General features: G+C 37.5%; 2 protein-coding genes across 2 annotated transcripts; one reads left to right on the top strand and one right to left on the bottom strand.

Annotated features, from left to right (window-relative positions):
- Nucleotides 1–1,837: 1,837 nt before the first annotated feature.
- LOC308694618 (uncharacterized protein) lies at nucleotides 1,838–11,428 on the top strand. Its single transcript, XM_081372232.1, has 5 exons — nucleotides 1,838–1,990; nucleotides 9,445–9,598; nucleotides 9,676–9,821; nucleotides 9,928–10,038; nucleotides 11,184–11,428. Exons 1-5 carry the CDS (start codon nucleotides 1,967–1,969, stop codon nucleotides 11,373–11,375), a joined length of 627 nt encoding a protein of 208 aa, XP_081228358.1. The 5' UTR covers nucleotides 1,838–1,966; the 3' UTR covers nucleotides 11,376–11,428.
- nucb2b (nucleobindin 2b) lies at nucleotides 11,416–23,020 on the bottom strand. The gene is made up of 13 exons (XM_081372228.1): nucleotides 22,848–23,020; nucleotides 21,175–21,300; nucleotides 20,747–20,854; nucleotides 20,513–20,645; nucleotides 20,147–20,250; nucleotides 17,064–17,249; nucleotides 15,275–15,365; nucleotides 15,137–15,195; nucleotides 14,937–15,029; nucleotides 14,753–14,842; nucleotides 14,020–14,190; nucleotides 12,334–12,394; nucleotides 11,416–12,225 (listed from the first exon to the last, which is right to left on the bottom strand). The coding sequence occupies exons 2-13, from the start codon at nucleotides 21,298–21,300 to the stop codon at nucleotides 12,143–12,145; spliced, it is 1,305 nt and encodes a 434-aa protein (XP_081228354.1). The 5' UTR covers nucleotides 22,848–23,020; the 3' UTR covers nucleotides 11,416–12,142.
- Between the last annotated feature and the right edge of the window lie 84 nt (nucleotides 23,021–23,104).

The following is a 23,104-nucleotide window of genomic DNA, read 5'->3' as shown; positions in this document are numbered from 1 at the left end:
TATGGCAAGTGTAAACACATGAATCAGATATGGGTTACAATTGAAAGAACGTGTAAACGGACGGTCAAAAAAAAAAAATCGGATATAGGCAACCAATCAGAATTGGGCATCAAGACCTGCAGTGTAAACGAGGCCAGAGGCCTGAAACCGATCTCGAAATATCTGAATGCATGCGTTTTTTTCCAGATTACACTGTCATACACATCCGGTCTGTATCACTTGTGAGAAAAAAATCGGAATTGGGTCACATTTCACTGACAGTGCCTAAACAAGACCAAAATGATCCCAATGCGCACGGATCCGCTAAAACGACTGAAAGCGCTGTATTCTGCTGTCAGGCCAGTAGTTGGCGACGTCACTTTGTAAAGAAACACTGGTCTGAACACGTATATGCATTTTCACAAATCCACATTTTTGTAGTTTACATGGAGACGAAAGCAGTAGGCCTATTGTTTTTAAAAACGTGTACTTTGAAACCAGTTTTCAAAAGTTTGCGTTTTCTGGCAGTTATTTTCGTGTAGGCCTAAACAGCCAAAATGCATAAAAAGTTTTCCATTTTTATTTTAAAACAGTGTCTGACGGATTAATTTCCCATGACGTTTCCAGTCATTTTTGATGACCGGAAAAGGATTTTAACAGAAAATGTATTCACATAATCAAGATTGAAAATAACTTGAAAAATATAGGCCTACTCAGCACTGAACAAAGAAATATCCATGACTTTTCCGTGAATTTTTAAGTAGAATTTCTATGCGCTTTCACATTGGGGCACATTTTCATAGTTCCTATTACCGTAGCGGAAGAATGACCTGTTCGCACCACAGGAACTGGGAATCCTACATTTATTTAGGAATGTACATTTATGCATTTGCTGACGCTTTTATCCAAAGCAACTTACATTGCATTTCAAGGTACACATTTTTACATTCTTATCAGTTCTTGCTTTCCTTGGGAATTGAACACCATGACCTTCCTGTTGCAATCGCCAATTCTCTACTGTCTGAGCTACAGGAAAGCTTTAGGAACAATTCTAGGAACAGTTTTGGCTCTAGGAACGCCTTTGGGGGGACTAAATTAGCTTCTAGGTCTAACCCAGCACAATAGAAACTACCAGTGATGTAAGTGTACACTGATTGGACGAACGCATGCCATACGAAACACCGACATCCGCCATTTTTAAATAACTAGTTCTTATAACTAGAAAGCGCTGTATTCTGCTGTCAGGCCAGTAGTTGGCGATGTCACCTTAAAGATAAAGAAACACTAGTGTCCAGACATGACCATTCATTGGTGGATCTTTACTTCCCTGCATTGCTCAACAGCTGTTCAATAACGGACTGCGCTGCATTGATCATAGAAGCGAAGATCCTTGCCACATTTCTTCCGGATTTTCGAAAGAATTTTAGCAGAAGTTTTCTTGTCTCAAGGGAAAGAATGGAGTTACCTGTCTTGGATTTCAGTATCTACGAACTGGGAAAGGCCAATGTATCGGTTGCTAACTTGGAAAAGTTAAGTAAAGAATTGAGAAAGGCCTTTACTGAGGTGGGATTTGTTTATCTGAAAAACACGGGCATAAATCAGGACGAGGTTTGTGAATTTTATTTTTGTAATTTGTAATTTTTATTTATTTATTAACATTCTTGTTACTTAAGAGAAGTTCTATAGGGCTGTTTGTGGGCTGTCTATTATTTCTCTGTTCACTTTATAGGTGGAACAAGTCATGCATGTTTCAAAGAAGTTCTTCTGTTTGCCAGAAGACATGAAGAAGCCTTTCAGCAGGGGAAGTTTCTCATGTAATGAGTTTCATGGCTGGATTGCGGTAGAAAATGAAATGCACGTCATTCTCTACATTCAGAAGCATTAAGCAAAACTCACGAATGATGGACAAACATTTTAATGGTTGTAAATCCTGTCATTTCACAGTCTGAATCATCGCCGTCCCGGTGATCTGAAAGAGGCGTATAATATGACATCTTTGAGCGCGGATAACGTAAATACCAATTTCTTCTCATCCTTTTTTTTTTTTTTTTGCAACCTCTATAAATATGATCTGTAGTTTGAATGTGTGTTATATTAATGTTGGCTAATCTGAACGTATAGGCTATCGCCACTCTCCCATGGCCTCGTGAGATTGTAAAGGGTCCTTATATGTCATCCAGGTTCCTTTTGCTTACTCTTTTATGAGTAGGCTACTGGGAATTTGGACATAGCCTACTACTTTTATCACTATAGTAGCCTAGCCTAGGCAGAGATGGGAATAACGGCGTTATAAATAAACGGCGTTACCTTTTTCAGTAACGAGTAATCAAACTAATTACTGTTTCCTCCATTACAACGCCGTTACCGTTACTGACAATAAAATGCAAATTTTTTTCTCTGGTTTGTGTGTGTTTATTATGAGGCGCCGGACTGGACCAAGGCAAGGCGAAAGCCGTGAGCGCGCTCGACAGTGCGCGCGAGAGAAACCCTCTTTGTTTGACTGGTTTGTGAACACGACACGTGCGGCAAACAGGCTAGAATTGGCCTTAAATAACCTCTGATGATGACGTTCTGTAGGTTATAAAAATAAAACACAAAAATATTATTAGGGCCCAAGCCCTGAAAGGGCGAAGGCCCTATTGTTTCCGTAAGGATTATTATTAGGGCCCAAGCCCTGAAAGGGCGAAGGCCCTATTGTTTCCGTAAGGATTATTATTTTTTTTTTTCTTCATTATTTTTTTTTTTGCCTTTTTGCCACTTTTGGGGCCCTTAACATGCTCAAAAACTCTTGAAATTTTGCACACACGTCAGAACCTGCGGCCATCAGGGCCGGGCTGAAGCTGGTACTGGGGCGTGGCAGGGGGGCTCGACAGCGCCCCCTGGAATGGGGTCCGAAAACTTGGTCCATAAATCAAACACGCTTGCATGTAATAATATGAAACTCAGTACACATATAGATCTCATCGGGCCGAACAACTTTCGTGCTCTAAGTTTTACAAAAGCCCAACAGGAAGTCGGTTATTATACGTTGTTTGGAAAACGCATACAATGGAATGTGAAATACTCCTCCTAGGGATTTCATCCGATCGCCACCAAACTCGGTGAGAATAAAGTCAAGACATTGAGGATGAATTCTTGCGAACGGATTTTTGATATCTCGAACGGTTTGGCCGTGGCGAGGAAACAAATTTATGGCGAATAATGGGACACAGGAAGTGTGTTATAACTTCTGCATACATTAACTGATCTTGATGAAACTTCAGCAGTGTGTTCGTTGTAAGAGGCCGATCACATGGATGTGACTATTGTGAGTCAAAGTTATAGCGCCACCAACTGGCAGCAGGAAGTTTGTCACTTTCAAAATGCTTTGAAGTCACCCTCTTAATTTTACCCGATTTGCTTCAAACTTTATGTGTATAATGTAAACACAGGGCAGATGTAGACCTGTGAAAGGATTATTGATATCTTAGATACTGTTGCCGTGGCAACGCATCAAGTTTTAATATTCTTTTCGGATGCGTTTGAGACTCTTAACATGCTTGAAATTGGATGAAACTCGACAGACACATAACACTTATTAGCCAGTAGACATGTGAAAAGTTTCAGAAACGGGCGTGGCAGGGGGGCTCAACAGCGCCCTCTTGAACAGGGTCTGAAAACTTGGTCCATATATCAAACACGCTTGCATGAATTAATATGAAACTCGGTACACATATAGATCTCGTCGGGCCGAACAACTTTCCCTTTGTCAAGTTTCACGCCAGCCCAACAGGAAGTCAGCTATTATGGGTTGTTTGGAAAACGCTTGCTGTGGAATGTGATGTACTCCTCCTAGAGAATTCATTCAATCACCTCCAAACTCAGTCAGCATGAAGTAAAGACATTGAGGATGCTAAATTGCGGACGGATTTTTGATATCTTGAACGGTTTGGCCGTGGTGAGGAAACGAATTTATGGCGAGAAAAGAGAGACACGAAGTGTTATAACTTCTGCATACATCAACTGATCTTGATGAAACTTCAGCAGTGTGTTCGTGGTAAGAGGCAGATCAGATGGATGTGACTATTGTGAGTCAAAGTTATAGCGCCACCAACTGGCAGCAGGAAGTGTGTCATTTTCAACATGCTTTTGACAAAAGTGGGGGGGTTAGTTTTAAATACAGTAAAAAAAAAATGTTTTTATATTGTTCTCATCAAGCCGGACAACTTTCTAATTTACATTCATTAGCTCAGAGCAAAAGGAAGTCAGATATTTTGGTCTGAATGTGGATTTTTTTGCAAAATCAGCCTATGAATTTTTAGCCACTCCTCTTAAACTATTTCTTTTATTCCCAACAAACTTTTTCAACATGATGAAAATACATTAAATCTCAAACGGTTTTGCTATGGCGAGGGATTAAATTAATGTCCAAAAAGGAAAAACTAAAAGCCTCAAATTTTCTAAAAATGTAATTATATACCATTTATTTCTATATAAAAGTATACAAACATCACAACTAAACATTTTATTCTTTTTTTTTCAATTTAAGAATGAATTTTAAGTTTAAAAACTGCCAGAATGGTTGTTTAGTCTAAACAATACATAAATAAGGTCAAACATAGTGCTATACTGCCCTCTTGTGTTCAAAATCAGGTAGGCCTATTATATCTATATAAAAATATACTAGGTATGTGACGGTGAGAATATTTTACCACCGGTTAACTGACGTGTGACACCGCTGGGGGCTTTTTAATCGCTAACTTAAAAACGAAAGTAAAATATGTTCGTCCGCACTGACATTTATATTTGTTGAGCGAGCGTTTCAAATGAATTCCCATGGAAGTAGGAATTAACTGAAAAACGTTCACTCTGTTCTGCTCGTTCCTCGCCGTGGACGCGCACCGTTATGAATGCCGTGCAGCCATGAGCATTTTAGTTTCATTTTAAAATTAGCGCCTTTCGGGGGGTGGATTGCTTGAAATTATTTTACAAAAGCACAATTTTGTGTTTTATTGCAACTGTACACAAATATAAGTTAACACTTTGCAGTTTGAATGTCGTCCTGTATAATGACGGAGTATGTTTTTATGTGTCTACTGTTCAATCGCGCCCACGCCACACACACACACACACACACACACACACACACACACACACACACACACACACACACACACACACACACACGGTTTACTATCTTTGTGGGTACTCTCCATGGACTTAATGGTTTTTATACTGTACAAACTGTATATTCTATCTCCTCACACTAACCCTACCCCTAAACCTACCTATCCCATAAAACTTTCTGCATTTTTTACATTTCCAAAAAAACTCATTCTGTATGATTTATAATCTTGTTTACCCATGGGGACCTCTATTTAGGTCCCCACTGTGACACGAGTCCCCATGAGTCTGTGTGCATTCAGGTTAAAGTCCCCACCGGGATAGAAAAACATGAACACACACACACACACACACACACACACACACACACACACACACACACACACACACACACACACACACACACACACACACACACACACACACACACACACACACACACACACACACACACACACACACTCCAGCATTACAATCTTGACATCGCAGCCTGTTCATTATAGCCTTAATAAAATATAATAAAAAAATAGTCAACCTAACATATAAAAATAACACTACTCTAAATAGTCAGTAGTACAATTCGTACATTCACAGTAAGCACCGCTCGCTCCACTGTGATGTTTCCAAGCAAATTTTTGCGCATGTGAAGAGGATGATTTTTTCCATCAATATTGGAACACGAGTGAAGAACAAAGCCTATAATAAAGAATAGTTTAGCATCCAAATACATCGCAAATGTTGAAACATTTTGATTCTGATGAGAGGGTTACGTGAGCCCAACACTGCTTACTTTCATTTTTACTTTTACATTAAATTTAAAGGATTTGTTGTGGAATATTTTGAGTGTATCATAAAATCTGAATAAAAAATAAATAAATAAATAAATAAATAATAATAAAAAAAAAATGAATGAATGAATGAATAAATAAATAAATATATATATGTATGTATATATATATATATATATATATATATATATATATATATATATATAGCTGCGAGCAGCGATGAAGGGCCAAAGCCGGCGGCACCGCCACCCTAAAGGCACCGGGGTTGCGGTGCCACCGGCTTGGGCCCGTAATCGCTGCTCGCAGCTATATTTTTATTTTTTTTTTCATTATTTTTTTTTTTGCCTTTTTGCCACTTTTGGGGCCCTTAACATGCTCAAAAACTCTTGAAATTTTGCACACACGTCAGAACCTGCGGCCATCAGGGCCGGGCTGAAGCTGGTACTGGGGCGTGGCAGGGGGGCTCGACAGCGCCCCCTGGAATGGGGTCCGAAAACTTGGTCCATAAATCAAACACGCTTGCATGTAATAATATGAAACTCAGTACACATATAGATCTCATCGGGCCGAACAACTTTCGTGCTCTAAGTTTTACAAAAGCCCAACAGGAAGTCGGTTATTATACGTTGTTTGGAAAACGCATACAATGGAATGTGAAATACTCCTCCTAGGGATTTCATCCGATCGCCACCAAACTCGGTGAGAATAAAGTCAAGACATTGAGGATGAATTCTTGCGAACGGATTTTTGATATCTCGAACGGTTTGGCCGTGGCGAGGAAACGGATTTATGGCGAATAATGGGACACAGGAAGTGTGTTATAACTTCTGCATACATTAACTGATCTTGATGAAACTTCAGCAGTGTGTTCGTTGTAAGAGGCCGATCACATGGATGTGACTATTGTGAGTCAAAGTTATAGCGCCACCAACTGGCAGCAGGAAGTGTGTCACTTTCAAAATGCTTTGAAGTCACCCTCTTAATTTTACCCGATTTGCTTTAAACTTTATGTGTATAATGTAAACACAGGGCAGATGTAGACCTGTGAAAGGATTATTGATATCTTAGATACTGTTGCCGTGGCAACGCATCAAGTTTTAATATTCTTTTCGGATGCGTTTGAGACTCTTAACATGCTTGAAATTGGATGAAACTCGACAGACACATAACACTTATTAGCCAGTAGACATGTGAAAAGTTTCAGAAACGGGCGTGGCAGGGGGGCTCAACAGCGCCCTCTTGAACAGGGTCTGAAAACTTGGTCCATATAGCAAACACGCTTGCATGAAATAATATGAAACTCGGTACACATATAGATTTCGTCGGGGCGAACAACTTTCCCTCTGACAAGTTTCACGCCAGCCCAACAGGAAGTCAGCTATTATGGGTTGTTTGGAAAACGCTTGCTGTGGAATGTGATGTACTCCTCCTAGAGAATTCATTCAATCACCTCCAAACTCAGTCAGCATGAAGTAAAGACATTGAGGATGCTAAATTGCGGACGGATTTTTGATATCTTGAACGGTTTGGCCGTGGTGAGGAAACGAATTTATGGCGAGAAAAGAGAGACACGAAGTGTTATAACTTCTGCATACATCAACTGATCTTGATGAAACTTCAGCAGTGTGTTCGTGGTAAGAGGCCGATCAGATGGATGTGACTATTGTGAGTCAAAGTTATAGCGCCACCAACTGGCAGCAGGAAGTGTGTCACTTTCAACATGCTTTTGACAAAAGTGGGGGGGGTAGTTTTAAATACAGTAAAAAAAAAAATGTTTTTATATTGTTCTCATCAAGCCGGACAACTTTCTAATTTACATTCATTAGCTCAGAGCAAAAGGAAGTCAGATATTTTGGTCTGAATGTGGATTTTTTTGCAAAATCAGCCTATGAATTTTTAGCCACTCCTCTTAAACTATTTATTTTATTCCCACCAAACTTTTTCAACATGATGAAAATACATTAAATATGCTAAATTGTGAACGGATAATAAATATCTCAAACGGTTTTGCTATGGCGAGGGATTAAAGTAATGTCCAAAAAGGAAAAACTAAAAGCCTCAAATTTTCTAAAAATGTAATTATATACCATTTATTTCTATATAAAAGTATACAAACATCACAACTAAACATTTTATTCTTTTTTTTCAATTTAAGAATGAATTTTAAGTTTAAAAACTGCCAGAATGGTTGTTTAGTCTAAACAATACATAAATAAGGTCAAACATAGTGCTATACTGCCCTCTTGTGTTCAAAATCAGGTAGGCCTATTATATCTATATAAAAATATACTAGGTATGTGACGGTGAGAATATTTTACCACCGGCTAACTGACGTGTGACACCGCTGGGGGCTTTTTAATCGCTAACTTAAAAACGAAAGTAAAATATGTTCGTCCGCACTGACATTTATATTGGTTGAGCGAGCGTTTCAAATGAATTCCTATGGAAGTAGGAATTAACTGAAAAACGTTCACTCTGTTCTGCTCGTTCCTCGCCGTGGACGCGCACCGTTATGAATGCCCGTGCAGCCATGAGCATTTTAGTTTCATTTTAAAATTAGCGCCTTTCGGGGGGTGGATTGCTTGAAATTATTTTACAAAAGCACAATTTTGTGTTTTATTGCAACTGTACACTAATATAAGTTAACACTTTGCAGTTTGAATGTCGTCCTGTATAATGACGGAGTATGTTTTTATGTGTCTACTATTCAATCGCGCCCACGCCACACACACACACACACACACACACACACACACACACACACACACACACACACACACACACACACACACACACACACACACACACACACACACACACACGGTTTACTATCTTTGTGGGTACTCTCCATGGACTTAATGGTTTTTATACTGTACAAACTGTATATTCTATCTCCTCACACTAACCCTAAAAAAAAAAAAAAAAGAATGAATGAATGAATGAATGAATGAATAAATAAATAAATAAATATATATATATATATGTATGTATATATATATATATATATATATATATATATATAGCTGCGAGCAGCGATGAAGGGCCAAAGCCGGCGGCACCGCCACCCTAAAGGCACCGGGGTTGCGGTGCCACCGGCTTGGGCCCGTAATCGCTGCTCGCAGCTATATTCTTTTTTTTATTATTATTTATGTTGGTACATTGTTCAGTATTATATTGATAGGACTTTTTGTTAAACTGTTTTCTGAGGAAGAAAATACTTCAAGTAAGCTATGTCTACCAGTTGTAAAGGTGTGTGTGTTTTATTATTTTAATTTGCACTACAAAGAGTGTATGTGTATATATATTTTTTATTACTATTTAGTTATTTTTGGTACATTTGTTAAGAAGCATAATTTATTTTTTTGTTGGCCAGTTGTGGTCTGTACAATAAATGATCTCATAAATTTCATATTAATCCCCTAAGGTACAACATGATGGTAAACACACACACACACACACACACACAAAACTATGAAATGGGAGGGACAAATATATTTAGCATTAACATTAAGAAAATATATCCCTAATGTTCGTGATTGTAAACTTTATAATCCTCCATTCTCCATGTACTCAGAAATGGCCTTCAGAAGGAGTAGATGATTTTCGAGATGTCCATGTATCATTTTTCCTGCGCTGTAAGGATCTCTCTCTCCGAGTGCTCCGACTGATGGCTCTTGGGTTGGATCTGGAACCAGAAGTCTTCCTCAACGCACATAAGCATATTGGAAGTAAGTATAATGCACTACTTCTTCCTCCCAGTGAGTCAATGGCTCATAAACACCTTTATGCTGTGGTTTGTTCTAAGGTGCTGTGAATGCAACCACACTCCGGTCTCTGTACTACCCTCCGGTGAACAGCACATGTGTGAAGGAGAATCAGCTGCGCTGTGGTGAACACTCGGATTATGGGAGCATCACTCTGCTCTTCCAAAGCACAGAGAGTGGACTGCAGGTGAACATCAATATAGGTTTTTTTTTTACCATGTTTAATGTTATCCTCCATCATTACGGATGCATGTGACAGCATGTTTGGCTCTGCATGTCTGTGTTTTCTCCAGGTTCTGAACAGGGCTGGTGAATACGTTTCGGCCCCAAGCATTCCTGGAACAGTTCTGATTAACATAGCAGACCTGATGCAAAGGTGGACCAGCGATGTGTACGTGTCTGCGGTAAGTTTCTTTACTGTAGCTTTGAAAGCCAGAGATTCCGGATCAAACAGCGCTGAGGCAGAAACCAGGAGAAACGTTGTGCCATGAATGAATGAACTAGTTATAGGCTTTAAGTCCACAGATCAGCAACGTTCACCATGGATTTAATGTAGTAACACTAACTGTAACCATGGAAGTTTGGCAGGAATAGTAAAATGCTTTCAAGTACATCGCACATCTTTTTCCAGCACCTCAAAACACACATATCATCATATTTAAATGTTATTTTTAATGTGATGACCAAAATATAATTGGTTCATCCTTCAAAGATGAACCAATTATATATAAATGAGGGTAGTTTTTACCCTCATTTGTAAAACTAAAAGTTTCAAGATGTGGGAAAACTCACACTTTTTCTTTTCATTTAAATATACTTTTTTATCTTAATATAAGACATAAAGAATATATTTTTGTTTACTTTTAATTTTTGACTGCTAAAACTAATATAATTAGTTGTTTGCCTTAATAATGTGGATAAATAAAAACAGTGGTTTAAATTCAAACTTTGTCTTTAAAAAAAAAGTTATAAAAAAATGTCAATAATTATCGATACCGAACAATATGAAACATTTTATCATGATACCTTTTTCAGCCCTAGTCTTGAGACTTCCACAGAAGATATGTACATGTTTAAATAAAAATGGTTGCTCTCAGGATGTGAAGAGTTTTAACCAGTATAACAAAATGTTTATAAAAAAAACTATTGCCTACCTTTAAGACAGACCTGTCATGAGCAATGAGATGATTAATGGTATTTGCTTTTGTTGAAGCAATCTTTACCTTATTCACTTAATTTCTTATTTCTAAAATAATTGCTTAACAGTGGAATTCTGGGTGGAAAACTACATTACCCATGATGCTGTGCAGAAATTGACAAATAGAGCTCTAGAGAAGATAATGTTCACTCCCATGAAACACAATGAATAAAGGAATCGAGTCGGTCTCCCTCAATATATATTTAATTCATAATTTCAACGGCAGGCCTAGTCTGGCCCAACTAATTATAAATAATAATTTAATAATATAATAATTCCGGAACCAACTCTGCTGAGAAGTAAGCAGGCACTATTGCACTGTTGAACTCTTCTCTATTATTGACCCCTCAGGCTCACAGGGTGTTGCTGCCCCCTGCAGGAGACTCCAGCACACGCCAGTCTTTGGCTTTCTTTGTCCAGCCTGATGATGAAGCCATGATCTCATGCTGCGATGGATCCGATAAATATCCTCCTATTAATTCAATGGATTACCTTTTATCAAGGTTCAATGATAACCATGTCAAAAAACAGGCTCTGGTTTAAGTGGAAGTTTACAATCGTATATAAAAGAAAACAAAGTGGTAATAATCAAAGCACATAGATAATTTAATTATATTTTAAAGAAATGTACAGCACAGTCACTTTTTACACTCACAAAGGAAACTCAAACAAAGCCAAAATTGCCTCATGAATGCACAATTTTATGATTAATTGGATTTCTGTAAAAAAAAAAATTGTCACTTGTGATTTTCTTGTTTTAAATCACCAGTGTTGCAGTAGTAATTCATCAATTTTAAGAAAATTTGTACATCTAGGATTGACTTTCAACTGAAGCTAAAGCAAAAACATGTATTACAAAACAATGCCAATCTGGCCTGTATTTAATTAAATGATAGTTTGTATGTGATGATGATGTTATAGTTATCCTGTGTTGGATATTAATGTGTTTTTTTATTCTCTGCACCTTTATTTTACACCTACAAGTATTGGAAGTGCGGTACAGTAGGAATGCTGAATTGTAGGGCTTTTAATATGACCAAATATGTAGAGGTTTGTGCAAATCAGACATGAATTTACTAGGAAAATTAAAATAGTTAACATCTCTAAACACACGTTTCAAGTACAATCCCTGTCCTCACAAACTGTAGACAAAAGTGTGATTGTCTGATTAAGTTAGGTGAATATTGTTTTGTGTTTGATAAGGAATGCCAGTGTATTTGCTAAGAGACAGTAAATGGTTCTTTTGAATGTGAGAATGGAAATATTTTACATTACATACACAATACAGACACAGAGAAGAGCTTGAGCTGCTAAAAATGTGCAGGAAGGTCTTGCTGGTGACCTTGTGACATAGGCCGAGTGTCGCCAGGCAGCATCTCCACAGCAGAAGGAACTGCATTTGCCAAAAAACAAAGAAAAATTATGATAGAAAATCAATATTTTGTTCCTTGTGACAGGGCATAGGACTTTGACCCCAAAAATGTAAAAGAACTGCACTGACCTTTGGCCTGCACTGGAGTCTCTGTTTTCTGTATTTTCAACCGCTCCATGTGCTGAACCGCCTAAAGGAAACAAATAGGTTGAATAGGTGAATAATCAATAGAATATGTAATCAATAGAATAGATTAATATGTTAGAAAGTTTATGTGGTGAGGCAGTACCTCACTTTAATGTTTAAAAAGGCAATAGTTTAGTGACAAGAATATCAGAATAAGGTAAATGCAGCGCTACAAAACGTTTTGTCACTTATTCAAAAGTTTGGGGTCAGTAAGATTAAATGTACGCTTTTAAAAGAAGATTCTTATGCTCATCAAGTGTCATCAAATTGTAATGAAAATGTAATTTATTCTTGTAATGTCAAAGCTGAATTAGCAGCAGCCATTAATACTTTGCTTAATAAATTGCTTAATAAAAGTATTAATTTCTTTATAAACTGTCCTTCTGTCCCTAAACTTTTGAATGATATTAGAAATAACTATAAATAGATTTTTTAAAAACTTTTCTTCCCCCATTAAGGTAATGAGGTTTCTTTAAATGGGTGGAGGTGCTTAATTGATTTGAAAAAATTGGCAAACATCATAATGGCCCTAAAATTAAGCTCAATCATCTGTAAGCAAAATACAATCTCTTGTATGTATTGTATTAAAAAAAAAAAAAAAAAAAATGGTGGGGGCAAAATATGATCCAGACATGTTCTTGACAGGTTTTGTGAAATGTAATCATGTCAGATAGCAACAACATCTCTAAAGGTACGTTTACACAACAATGATGTACTTACAAACGGAAAAGTTTTGCATATGCGCAACAACATTGTCAAAATGATCCCCGCGCGCACGGATCTGCTAAAACAAATGAAAGCGCTGTATTCTGCTGTCAGGCCAGTAGTTGGCGACATCACTTTGTAAAGAAACACTCGCCTATAGTCTGAACACGTAATAGGCATGCACATGACATCACCGGTTTCACAAATTCACGTTTTTGTAGTTTACATGGAGACGAAAGCAGTATAGTTTTCAAAAACGTGTACTTTGAAACCAGTTTTCAAAAGTTTATGTTTTCAGGCAATTATTTTCATGTAAATAAACAGCTAAAATGCATAAAAGGTTTTCTGTTTTTATTTTAAAACCGTGTCTGACGGATTAATTTCATGACTGACGGATTAATTTCATGGGATTTTTGATGACCTGAAAAGGATTTTAATAGAGCTTGTATTCAAATTATCAGGACTGAAAATAACTTGAAAAATATACTCATCATTGAAAAAAGAAATATTCATGACTTTTCCGTGAATTTTTTATATAATTTCACACGGGGGGAACATTTTCATAGTCCCTATAACTGTTGGCGGAAGTACCCGCTTTATGGCGTGTTCGCACCACAGGAACAGAACGGTTTTAGTTCTAGGAACGCCTTTTGGCGGAAAAATTAGCTTCTATGTCTAACCCAGCACAATAGAAATGACCAGTGACGTAAATGTACACTGACTGGACGAACGTATGCCATATGAAACACCGACATCCGCCATTTTTAAATAAGTGTAGTTCTTATAACTACCCAGTGCAAAAGCCCCTCATGATTGGTCCAGGCCTGGAAATCACACTTTTGAAATTCCCTCATATTTCGAGATTTGAGGACTGTGTGTATCTCTCACTCAGTGTCTGGATGCAAGTTAGTGTCGCTCTTCTACCTGCTGTAGCTCCATTTTATTGGCGTTAAGCTGGTCCTGTTGTCTCTCCAGCTCCTCCCGCTGTTTCAGCAGGTCATTGGTCTTCAGGTTAAGGTCGTACTCCTCTCGAGCGAGATGCTCCTCGAACTCTCTCAACTCTTCTTCCGTGTAGACTGGATTCTGCTCCAGAGTCTCAAGAGGAAGCAGACAAAGGACATTTATGTCAAGACAATTTTACTCCACCTCTCAAAAGTTTAGGGTCGGTAAGATTTTTTTTTACGTTCTATGTTCAACCGAGGCTGCATTTATTTGGTCAAAAGTCAAATCTACAGTAAAATGGTAATATTGTGATATATTATTATAATTTAAAATAACTTTTCTATTGTAGTGTATTTTAAAATGTAATTTATTCCTATTTCTTCAGTCACAATCCTTCAGAAATCATTCTAATTTGCTAATATGAAAAATTCTAATTATCAATATTGAAAACGGCTGTGCTGCTTAAAATTGTGGAAACAATAATAAAAGAATCTCAGCATTCTTTAATGAATAGAAAGTTCAAAAGAACATTTATTTCATCTGTAACATTATAAATGTCTTTAATAAATGTGTGACCTTGTTGAATAAAAGTATTAATTTCTTTAAACAAACAAAAAAACAAACTGACCCCAAACTTTCAAACAGTAGATATCATGAAACAGTTCACAAATAGGGTCGATATGAATTTCATGTTGAATTTAAAATGGTAAATTACCTCCCATCCACCTGGCTCTTGAAATTCTTTCCTATCTGTGGCAGTAATAAATTCATCTAGTGAAACAAGCCTGTCTCTGTTAGTGTCAATCTATGGACAGACAATACATAATACATAATTATAAGTGAAACATCTTTGAAATAATATCATTAGCACATTCAATCCCCTGCGATGATGCTCCCACCTCATTCATCACATGCTCTCTCATACGAAGTCTGTCCTCCTCCATTTCCTGCATGTCATCCTCTTCACGTGCGGGATCATAGATCTTCTCTAGCTGAACACGGCGGAGACAAACATCAGATTTAGCATCCCATAAAGCCACGTCATTCTCACAGATTCTCTATTGTGTTAGCCCTGAACGGAAAGGTTATTAAGTGGAACCTCTTTGGTAAACAGCGCCTCGAGCTCTTGCTCATCGAAGTAGCCATCTCCATTAGTGTCTGTGAGAGCAGGCAGATGTCAGAGTCGTGCAGTGATATCATCTACTGTGTTCAGAAAGGAGAAGCTCAATGATCTCACCGTGCAGATTGAAGAATGTCTTTGGTTCAAACTCACTGGGATCCAAGCCATCGGATTCCTGCCAGACCTCTTTCAACTGATCTTGACTGCCCTATTTATACAGAACAAATCCTCAACAATGACATATTTTATATGTTAGATTTTATGATTCAAAGGTAATTTACTCAATTTACTTTATTTATCCAACATTTAAAAATTTAAATAGTGACAGATCTTTACCATTGCTATTCTGACGAAGTGAAACGGATTATCGAAAAGAAAAAAGTAGGGCAGGTCTTGATTCTATGAATCGGTTTTCGATTGGACGGAGGATCTGAACGCGGACTTGCAGTCGTTTGTAAGAAAGGAGGGGTTTATGTGGATGAAATGATTGGAGAAGTCTTGCATACATCACATTTTGATTAAAAATTGTTCCCAATAGAGTGGTACAGGGATGAAGCATTTTTGTAGGCCAACCCTGATTCCCTTGACCAAAACCCAATAGGATTTTTTTCCTTTGACTTTTAGATTATTGCAAAAAATATGGTCTGTGACAAACTTCTGTCTGGTCTGTGATAGGCTAATCTTCACAAATGAACAACTTATGAATTTTGAAGCATAAATGCAATCGGCAGAAGTCAAAAGCTAATCATGGGCTATAAACAAACATGACTACACATGACTTCAACGTCATCATCACCGAAGCCGCCTTTCCACTGCACACGACAAACGACAGCCGTTGGACTGGAAGTCATTCATTTCCAATGAAAGCTTCAGATGCGTTGAAATATCTGAACTTCTGCGGCTAGGCCGTATGTGAGGTATAATAATCAAAACTATGAGCGTGAAGCTAGAATTACCTATATTTTAACACTTTAACATTATTCTGTAAACGCTATTTCTGTAAAATGGTGGTTATTAATACTTATGGCAGAAATAATTATTTTATAATTATGAAAACAATATTTATGTGGATTAGCTCTATAAATATACTATGTTTTTATTTTAAATGTATTGAGGGTCATTTGTTTTGTGTGGATATATTCGTGCATGCATTACATTCATTAAAATCATTCATTTTACCATTGTGAATAGCCGAGGGTAACGACCAATTTCAAAGTTCTGTGCGACTGCCACTAGGGGGCGAAATGCGACAATCGTTTGCGAATGTCGTGTGCCGTTGAAAGGCGGCTGAAGTTTCTGACAGCTCTTTCAGTCTTTAAAACATTTTCTCTGAAAGTTCGAGTTCTGATAGTTTGCAAGGGCGCGATTGTACAGTAAACGCAATGAGGCTGTGTAAGCGACTGAGTAGATGAGTTTACCTGTTCGGCTGATGACATTTAATGTCCTAGAAAACCTCTGTAGTCCCATTTAGTCACGTTACACCACAAGTAAAAGTGGATATTACTGATGTATTTTATATTGTAGAACAAAACGTGAAAATATCTTGAGCTTGTGTTCACCACAGACTTTATTTCAAGCATTTAACCATAAACCCATTCAAAAAAACCATTGACTTCAGGAAGATGGAACCGGAAGTGCTAAAATTCGAACTTATTTCCAGGTTTCGGCCTACAGAAATATATCATTGCTGCACCACTCTATAAAATCAATAACGTGAATTTAGAAAGTAGATTGGGTGAATTTCCATATTAAGCGACTTTAAACATAAACATAGAAAGGGTTCTGACCACTCGTGAAAATGCTTCTATTTATAATAGAATAAAAAAAATGATAATAGAATTAAGCAATATCACAAACTGGCTTATTTGATTATAACAGTAGTTCAAGAAGAGTGTCTTCTGCTTACAGGGTGATTGATTTTGGGATGGTCTGCATGTTTCTTCTTCATCTCTTCGTAGTGTTCCTCCTCTTTTTTGCGCGCTTCCTCATCCAGCGTCTTAAGATGTTCCCTCCGCTCGAGTTCCTTCATCATCTCGTACTTCTTGAACTCTTCGTGTCGCTCCTTGTCAAAGTTTTCCAGGTCATTAGTGGCCTTAACAAAAAAAAAAAAAACAGGAAACAAGTAGAAAGGAAAATGTGAACGTGTGATGCGGAGACCAACAACTCACTGTGTGTGTAGATCAAAACCCAAAATTGCCACGTAATCTTAAATTACACTTTGCAAATAAAACTCGCTACTTGACTAGTAACTTTATTATCACCTGTAAGAGTCTTGTTAGAAGTCTTTTTCCTCTTTTTATCTATTATCAGAAATTAATCTTGGACACATTAAGCCACCCAAAATTTACATTACATTTTCATATCTAAAGCAACTTGTATTGCATTCATGCAGGGCTTGACATTAACTCTTTTGCTCACCAGACACTGTGGCTAGTGGTTTCCCAAAGTTACTAGCCACTCAGCATTATCACTGGCCACAATTTTGACATCGATACAATAAGGAAAAACTGCCATAAAGATATTTTTAATATCTCATAATTTGGCAGCAGGTATATTAGCCTTCTGTCACTTTAAGACCTGACACATGGATCCATTATACTGTTACACATGCATTTCTTTCTCAACTGTTTACGTTCACTTAAAACATAACTGACTTTGTTTACTTGAAAACTCGCCAAGACCAGTATTTTAACATTATTTTGTCTGTTTACGCGAAATAAGCAGCGAAAAATAACTCAATTTAGTACTGAGATGCGGCTTGATGCGAGCGCACTTTGTGTGCGAGAACAAAATCTGCAGAAATGAGTAAAATTATGCGCAATAAGCACAATCTCTGCGAAATTTAAACCCTGTAACACCAACAATATTCATCCAGAGCAAGTGTAACAAGTGATTGAGGGGAGGTGGGTTTGTGTGTCAATATTAGGGTTGCCAACTTCAGAAAAGGAAAATGCGGGACAATCGTGGTTCTTTATAGGAAAATGAGGGACACTCAAAATATTTGTACTGTATCACACCGTGTACGTCATTTCAGTGTCTGCAGTTAAGTTTGTGTTTAAAAGGTTATCAGACATAAACACATTTGTATTGCTTAACCTATTTATGTACAATTTAATTCTAAAATTTTAATGTCATACATAAAAAAGTGTCACATTACAAACAAACCATCGTTCAAAATAACAGCATTTATCTCAAATAGAAAGCTTTTTTAACATTATACACTAGGCCTACAGTTCAAAAGTTTGGGGTTAGTAAGATTTTTTATTTTTTTTGAAAGAAATTAAAGAAAGTAATTGCCTACTTTTATTCAGCTAGAATGCATTTCATTAATCAAAAGTGACAGTAAAGACATTTATAATGTTACAAAAGCTTTCTATTTCAGATAAATCTCTTATGAACTTTATATTCATCAAAGAAACCTGGGAAAAAAAATGTTTTAAACATTAATAATAATCAGACGTTGCGACCATCTTGCGTGGCTGGATGTTGGACTCATGAACAATAATCACGTTGTTTGCATTGCCAAAATTGATTTGCCGAAATCAAAATGTGTACAGTGAAAGGGAATTATCGTTAGCGCGAGACGAGTCCGGCTGGAAGCGGAAGCGACTATGGATTATGGATCACAAATCAAACAATGATTTGTCTCAAAAGAATGATTAAAAAAAAGCTGTGATTGATCATTGATCATTCTCAAGTGTCGTGATCAGCACTGCTGCTGTTGCTGTTGTATCAGTCAGTGGTTAGATCAGTATAGTAGGCTAGTCAAAAAACGGGACAAGGGAGGTCACGCACGGGACAAATAAATTAGGCCCAAAATACGGGACGTCCCGGCTAATACGGAACAGTTGGCAACCCTAGTCAATATGCACAGTTCATGCATTCCATGGGATTCAAGCCCATAACCTTGGTGTTGCTAGCATCATGTGGTACTGTTTGAGCTTTAGGAACAATATTAAACGTTTTTTGTGACAGGTGCAGTTTCACTGAGAGATAGAGATTGGCTTCTCTCATATGATGCTGCTTGTGATAAATTACCTGTGATTTTTTTTGGTCAAAAATACAGAAGGAGAAACAGCGAAATCAATAAAATCTTTGTCATAGGAGGAAAAAAAACACATTTAAATATATTATCTAGTAATAAATATTTATGGGCAGACATTTTTCACCAGCCAAAAATGTAATTTTATGCCCTGAGCACGAATGTGTTAGCCTGGGAAAACCCAGACAACTTCCGGCAAATTCAGATTTGCTCTGCAAGTAGTCTGGCAAAGAGCTCATTCAAGCCCATTTCCATGGCCTAGAAATCGCGGCACCAATCAGAAACGTTGAGGCGGGCTTTACACGATGACGATCGCTCTGATTGGTTTTAGGTCTATCCAATTGCACCCAGAGGCATTTGAGCGACGTCCGTTCAACTTTTAAATGCATTATTATATTCAAATTGCAAACACATGAGGACAGTCTCCATGAAAGACCCACCTGCAGATGAACGTGCTACTACATTTCTCTCCGAAACGGTAGGAAATTAAATTAGATTTAATAGAGGATTTTAACTGTGACACGATGATTGACAGGGCAGTTTACGTGACAGGATGCACAAGACAGATCCGTCCGATAAAGATGACGAAGTAGTATGTCCCAAAGTTGCCTACTTTTTTGCTACACATTCAATAGTAAATACCTTTTCTTCACAAAAAGAGTACATACTTTTATGGCGTAGTGTAACTTAGGCGAATTGGGACGCAGCATATGGCTTTACATGATGACGATCGCTCTGATTGGTTTTAGGTCTATCCAATTGCGCCCAGAGGCATTTGAGCGACGTCAGTTGGTGACGCCCCTTTGGAAATGATTTGTCTATGGAGCTTTGCCAGACCATAACTCAGTTACTACTGAGAATGGTCTGGTTTTAACCAGGCTACGAATGTGTGACATTTATTAGTGAATGTAGAATGAAACCAACAGGAAGTCTGATTTAGACCCTACCGATTGAATGAGGCGATCCAAGTCTTCCACCTCGAATGTGTGTGGATTCATGTGATTCAGATGCTCAAACTGCTTCAGAAGGGCTTGGTGGTCCACTGACGTACCTTGAGGGAAATGAAAAGCATCTCATTTTTCATATGTTTCTTGTCTTTGCAGCAGGCTAGAGTTACTGGTCTATAAAGTAAACCGTGATATGGAGAGTTTGATGAATGACACTCTGAGATAACACATTCTGTATCTTCCCATATCTGTGCTCTCCGAGCCTGCCGACCGTAAATAAAGAAACGAGATGGCGGAGGACATTTCACGATATGCGACAAGGCAATAACAAAAACAGTTGTGCTTGTAAAGAGATTCCTGTGCTACCTTTTTCTCCATTCATGTCTTGTTTGACTTTGATTAGGGTGCGCAGTCTGTTCACTTCTTGCCTCTTTAACTCATCAAGTTTAGTTCTCACGTGATGGCCGACGAAGTCCAACTCTTTAGCCAGCTTTCCTTGCTGTTTTCGCCAAATAGGGAGTGAGAGGTAAGCAAAGCGGTGTTTAGACAATCTGATTTAACCTCTGCAAAGTAAAATTGGAAAATAAAGTGCTGCAATACCTTGATGTCTTCCATGTCTGTGTTATGAAGTTTCTCTCTGAAATGTGGGTCCTTTTCCAGGAAGTCAATAACCTCTCTGAGATATCGATCATAGTGCAATCCAGTGTCCTAAGTGAATTTAAATTAGATGTACACATTGAAGTAAAAAGGCGACCAGGAAAACTAAATCTTTTTAAACCCACAGGATAATAAACGCTTGCATCCTTTAGCAATAAAGCCAGTCTGTAGGTCAAACACCCCTTTCTCCTCATTGTAAGCATCACATTATACTGTATATAACACATGCTTACAAAAAGTTTTCAAACTGTATGTCAGCAAAAAGCGTCACATCCATTCAAACAATAGACCAGCACGTCTCACATTAGTATAAACACTTGTATACTAGTATAAAGGTAAAAACTATTTTTAAATGAAATCATATTACTTACTTCACTTTTCGGTGGCTCCAGTTCCTCTACTGGAGGGCTCACTTTGGTTTTATCCACAGCAACTGGCAGTGCATCCAAACAAGCCCACAGACACAGTATTAAGCAGCAGTGCGACGGTCCCCACATCTGGGAAAGCACATGAACATCACAGGTCATTTTTGATGTTGATAACTTTGTAGTCTGAATAAGTGCATAATATATATATATATATATATATATATATATATATATATATATATATATATATATATATATATATATAGTGCTGTAGTGTGTCAGTAGGAAATATCAGTTTACATTACATCATCAGTTTACATTTCCAAACATTCTTTTTACCATTAATTGTAATAATCCAGTGAGATTTGTGTATGCACAAGGAGTCTGACAACAGCCGGTATGATCTGATCTCACCATCATCGAGTCCGTCTGTGATTACATGAAGAAATAGAAAAAACTGAGACAGACTAAATCCAGAAGAACTGCGGGAACGTCTCCGAGATGCTTGAAGAAACCTTCCTGCAAAGCTACAGTTCTGTGAAAAGTACTGGCACTTGTGTTAAAATGCTGTAAAGTGAGAATGCTTTCAAAAATAAAATCACAAATTGAATTTATTTATGATTTAACTTCTACTAACTAATTCAAATCAATATATGGTGTAACGACCCTTTGCTTTTAAAACGGCTTTTGTCCAGGTACACTTGCGCATAGTTTTTCAGGAAGGTTTCTTCAAGCATCTCGGAGACGTTCCAGCAGTTCTTCTGGATTTAGTCTGTCTCAGTTTTTTCTGTTTCTTCATGTAATCACAGACGGACTCGATGATGGTGAGATCAGATCATGCCGGCTGTTGTCAGACTCCTTGTGCATACGCAAATCTCACTGGATTATAACAATTACTGGCAAAAAGAGTGTTTGGAAATGTAAACTGATATTTCCTACTGACACACTACAGCAAAAGATATAAATAACTGACTTAAAACCTTTTTTTGCGGGGGATATTAACATGCCTAAGACTTTTGCACAGTACTGTATATATATATATGTATATATATATATATATATATATATGTCTCACCCACTTTAAAGGTTTCTCCTGAACACACACACGATATTTTAAAAACTAAATTCTGGTAACCAAACAGTAGACCCCATTGACTTCCATAATATTTTTTTCCCCATCAACTGTCTGGTTACTCATATTCTTCAAAATATCTTCTTTTGTGTTCAGCAGAAGAAAGAAACTCATGCAGGTTTGGAACAACTTGAGGCTGAGTAAATGATGACAGAATTTTCATTTTTAGGTGAACTATCCCTAGCAGCAGGTGTCATCATCATTAGTAAAGTGATGCAAACTAATACAAACATGTTATTAATACAAACTAAAACAAAACATTTACGTCATTATCTTTTTTGTTTTTAAAGGGAGCTTAACTACAACCAACGCGTGACGTCACTGGCACGTGTTAGATAAACCTTGTCATTCTCTGTAACAGGCAAGACATCGTTTTCAATAATTACGAGAAAATAAACCTAAATTATGAGTTCAGACTGAAAATTTCTTAACTTATTTTTCTTTGAACACAAAACTATATTATTACCCCACCATATGTTTCTAAGCATCAGCTGTAATTGAATACAGCAGCTGTTATTGTAAGACGCAACAGGTGAGCACCTACCCTAAATGATCCCCTGAGAGTAGTATTTACACACTCTCTCGATGTAGCTGTCTTCGTCACGATCAAGCCTTACAGATAATCGCTCTGACAGATCATTTGCAACTTGTTTTACCTGATACGCGCTAAACACAGTTCCTTATATAGCCACGCCCCTCGCTCTGGTGATTGGAGGAACCGTGGCGCTTCCTCATTTGATTTTTAAGCGCTGGTCTGTCATTGGGCATGTTATCTGTCTGTCAAGGGTTACCATGGTAACT

Source organism: Scardinius erythrophthalmus (genome assembly GCF_964197995.2).
Source record: "Scardinius erythrophthalmus genome assembly, chromosome: 8".
In the NCBI taxonomy this organism is placed as follows: Eukaryota; Metazoa; Chordata; class Actinopteri; order Cypriniformes; family Leuciscidae; genus Scardinius; species Scardinius erythrophthalmus.
The sequence above is the reverse complement of the archived record's forward strand: the minus strand, read 5'-3'. Positions and strand labels throughout refer to the sequence as shown.

What these genes read in the sequence shown, in the direction of transcription:
- LOC308694618 (XM_081372232.1), top strand. Translation starts at nt 1,967, where the DNA reads ATGACATCTTTGAGCGCGGATAAC. An exon ending in CATCTTTGAGCGCGGATAAC is followed by an intron (nt 1,991 to 9,444) that starts GTAAATACCAAT and finishes CCATGTACTCAG; the next exon opens with AAATGGCCTTCAGAAGGAGT. An exon ending in CGCACATAAGCATATTGGAA is followed by an intron (nt 9,599 to 9,675) that starts GTAAGTATAATG and finishes GTTTGTTCTAAG; the next exon opens with GTGCTGTGAATGCAACCACA.
- nucb2b (XM_081372228.1), bottom strand. Translation starts at nt 21,300, where the DNA reads ATGTGGGGACCGTCGCACTGCTGCTTAATACTGTGTCTGTGGGCTTGT. An exon ending in TGGATCGCCTCATTCAATCG is followed by an intron (nt 17,250 to 20,146) that starts GTAGGGTCTAAA and finishes TTTTTTGTTAAG; the next exon opens with GCCACTAATGACCTGGAAAA. An exon ending in GACATTCTTCAATCTGCACG is followed by an intron (nt 15,196 to 15,274) that starts GTGAGATCATTG and finishes CTGCTCTCACAG; the next exon opens with ACACTAATGGAGATGGCTAC.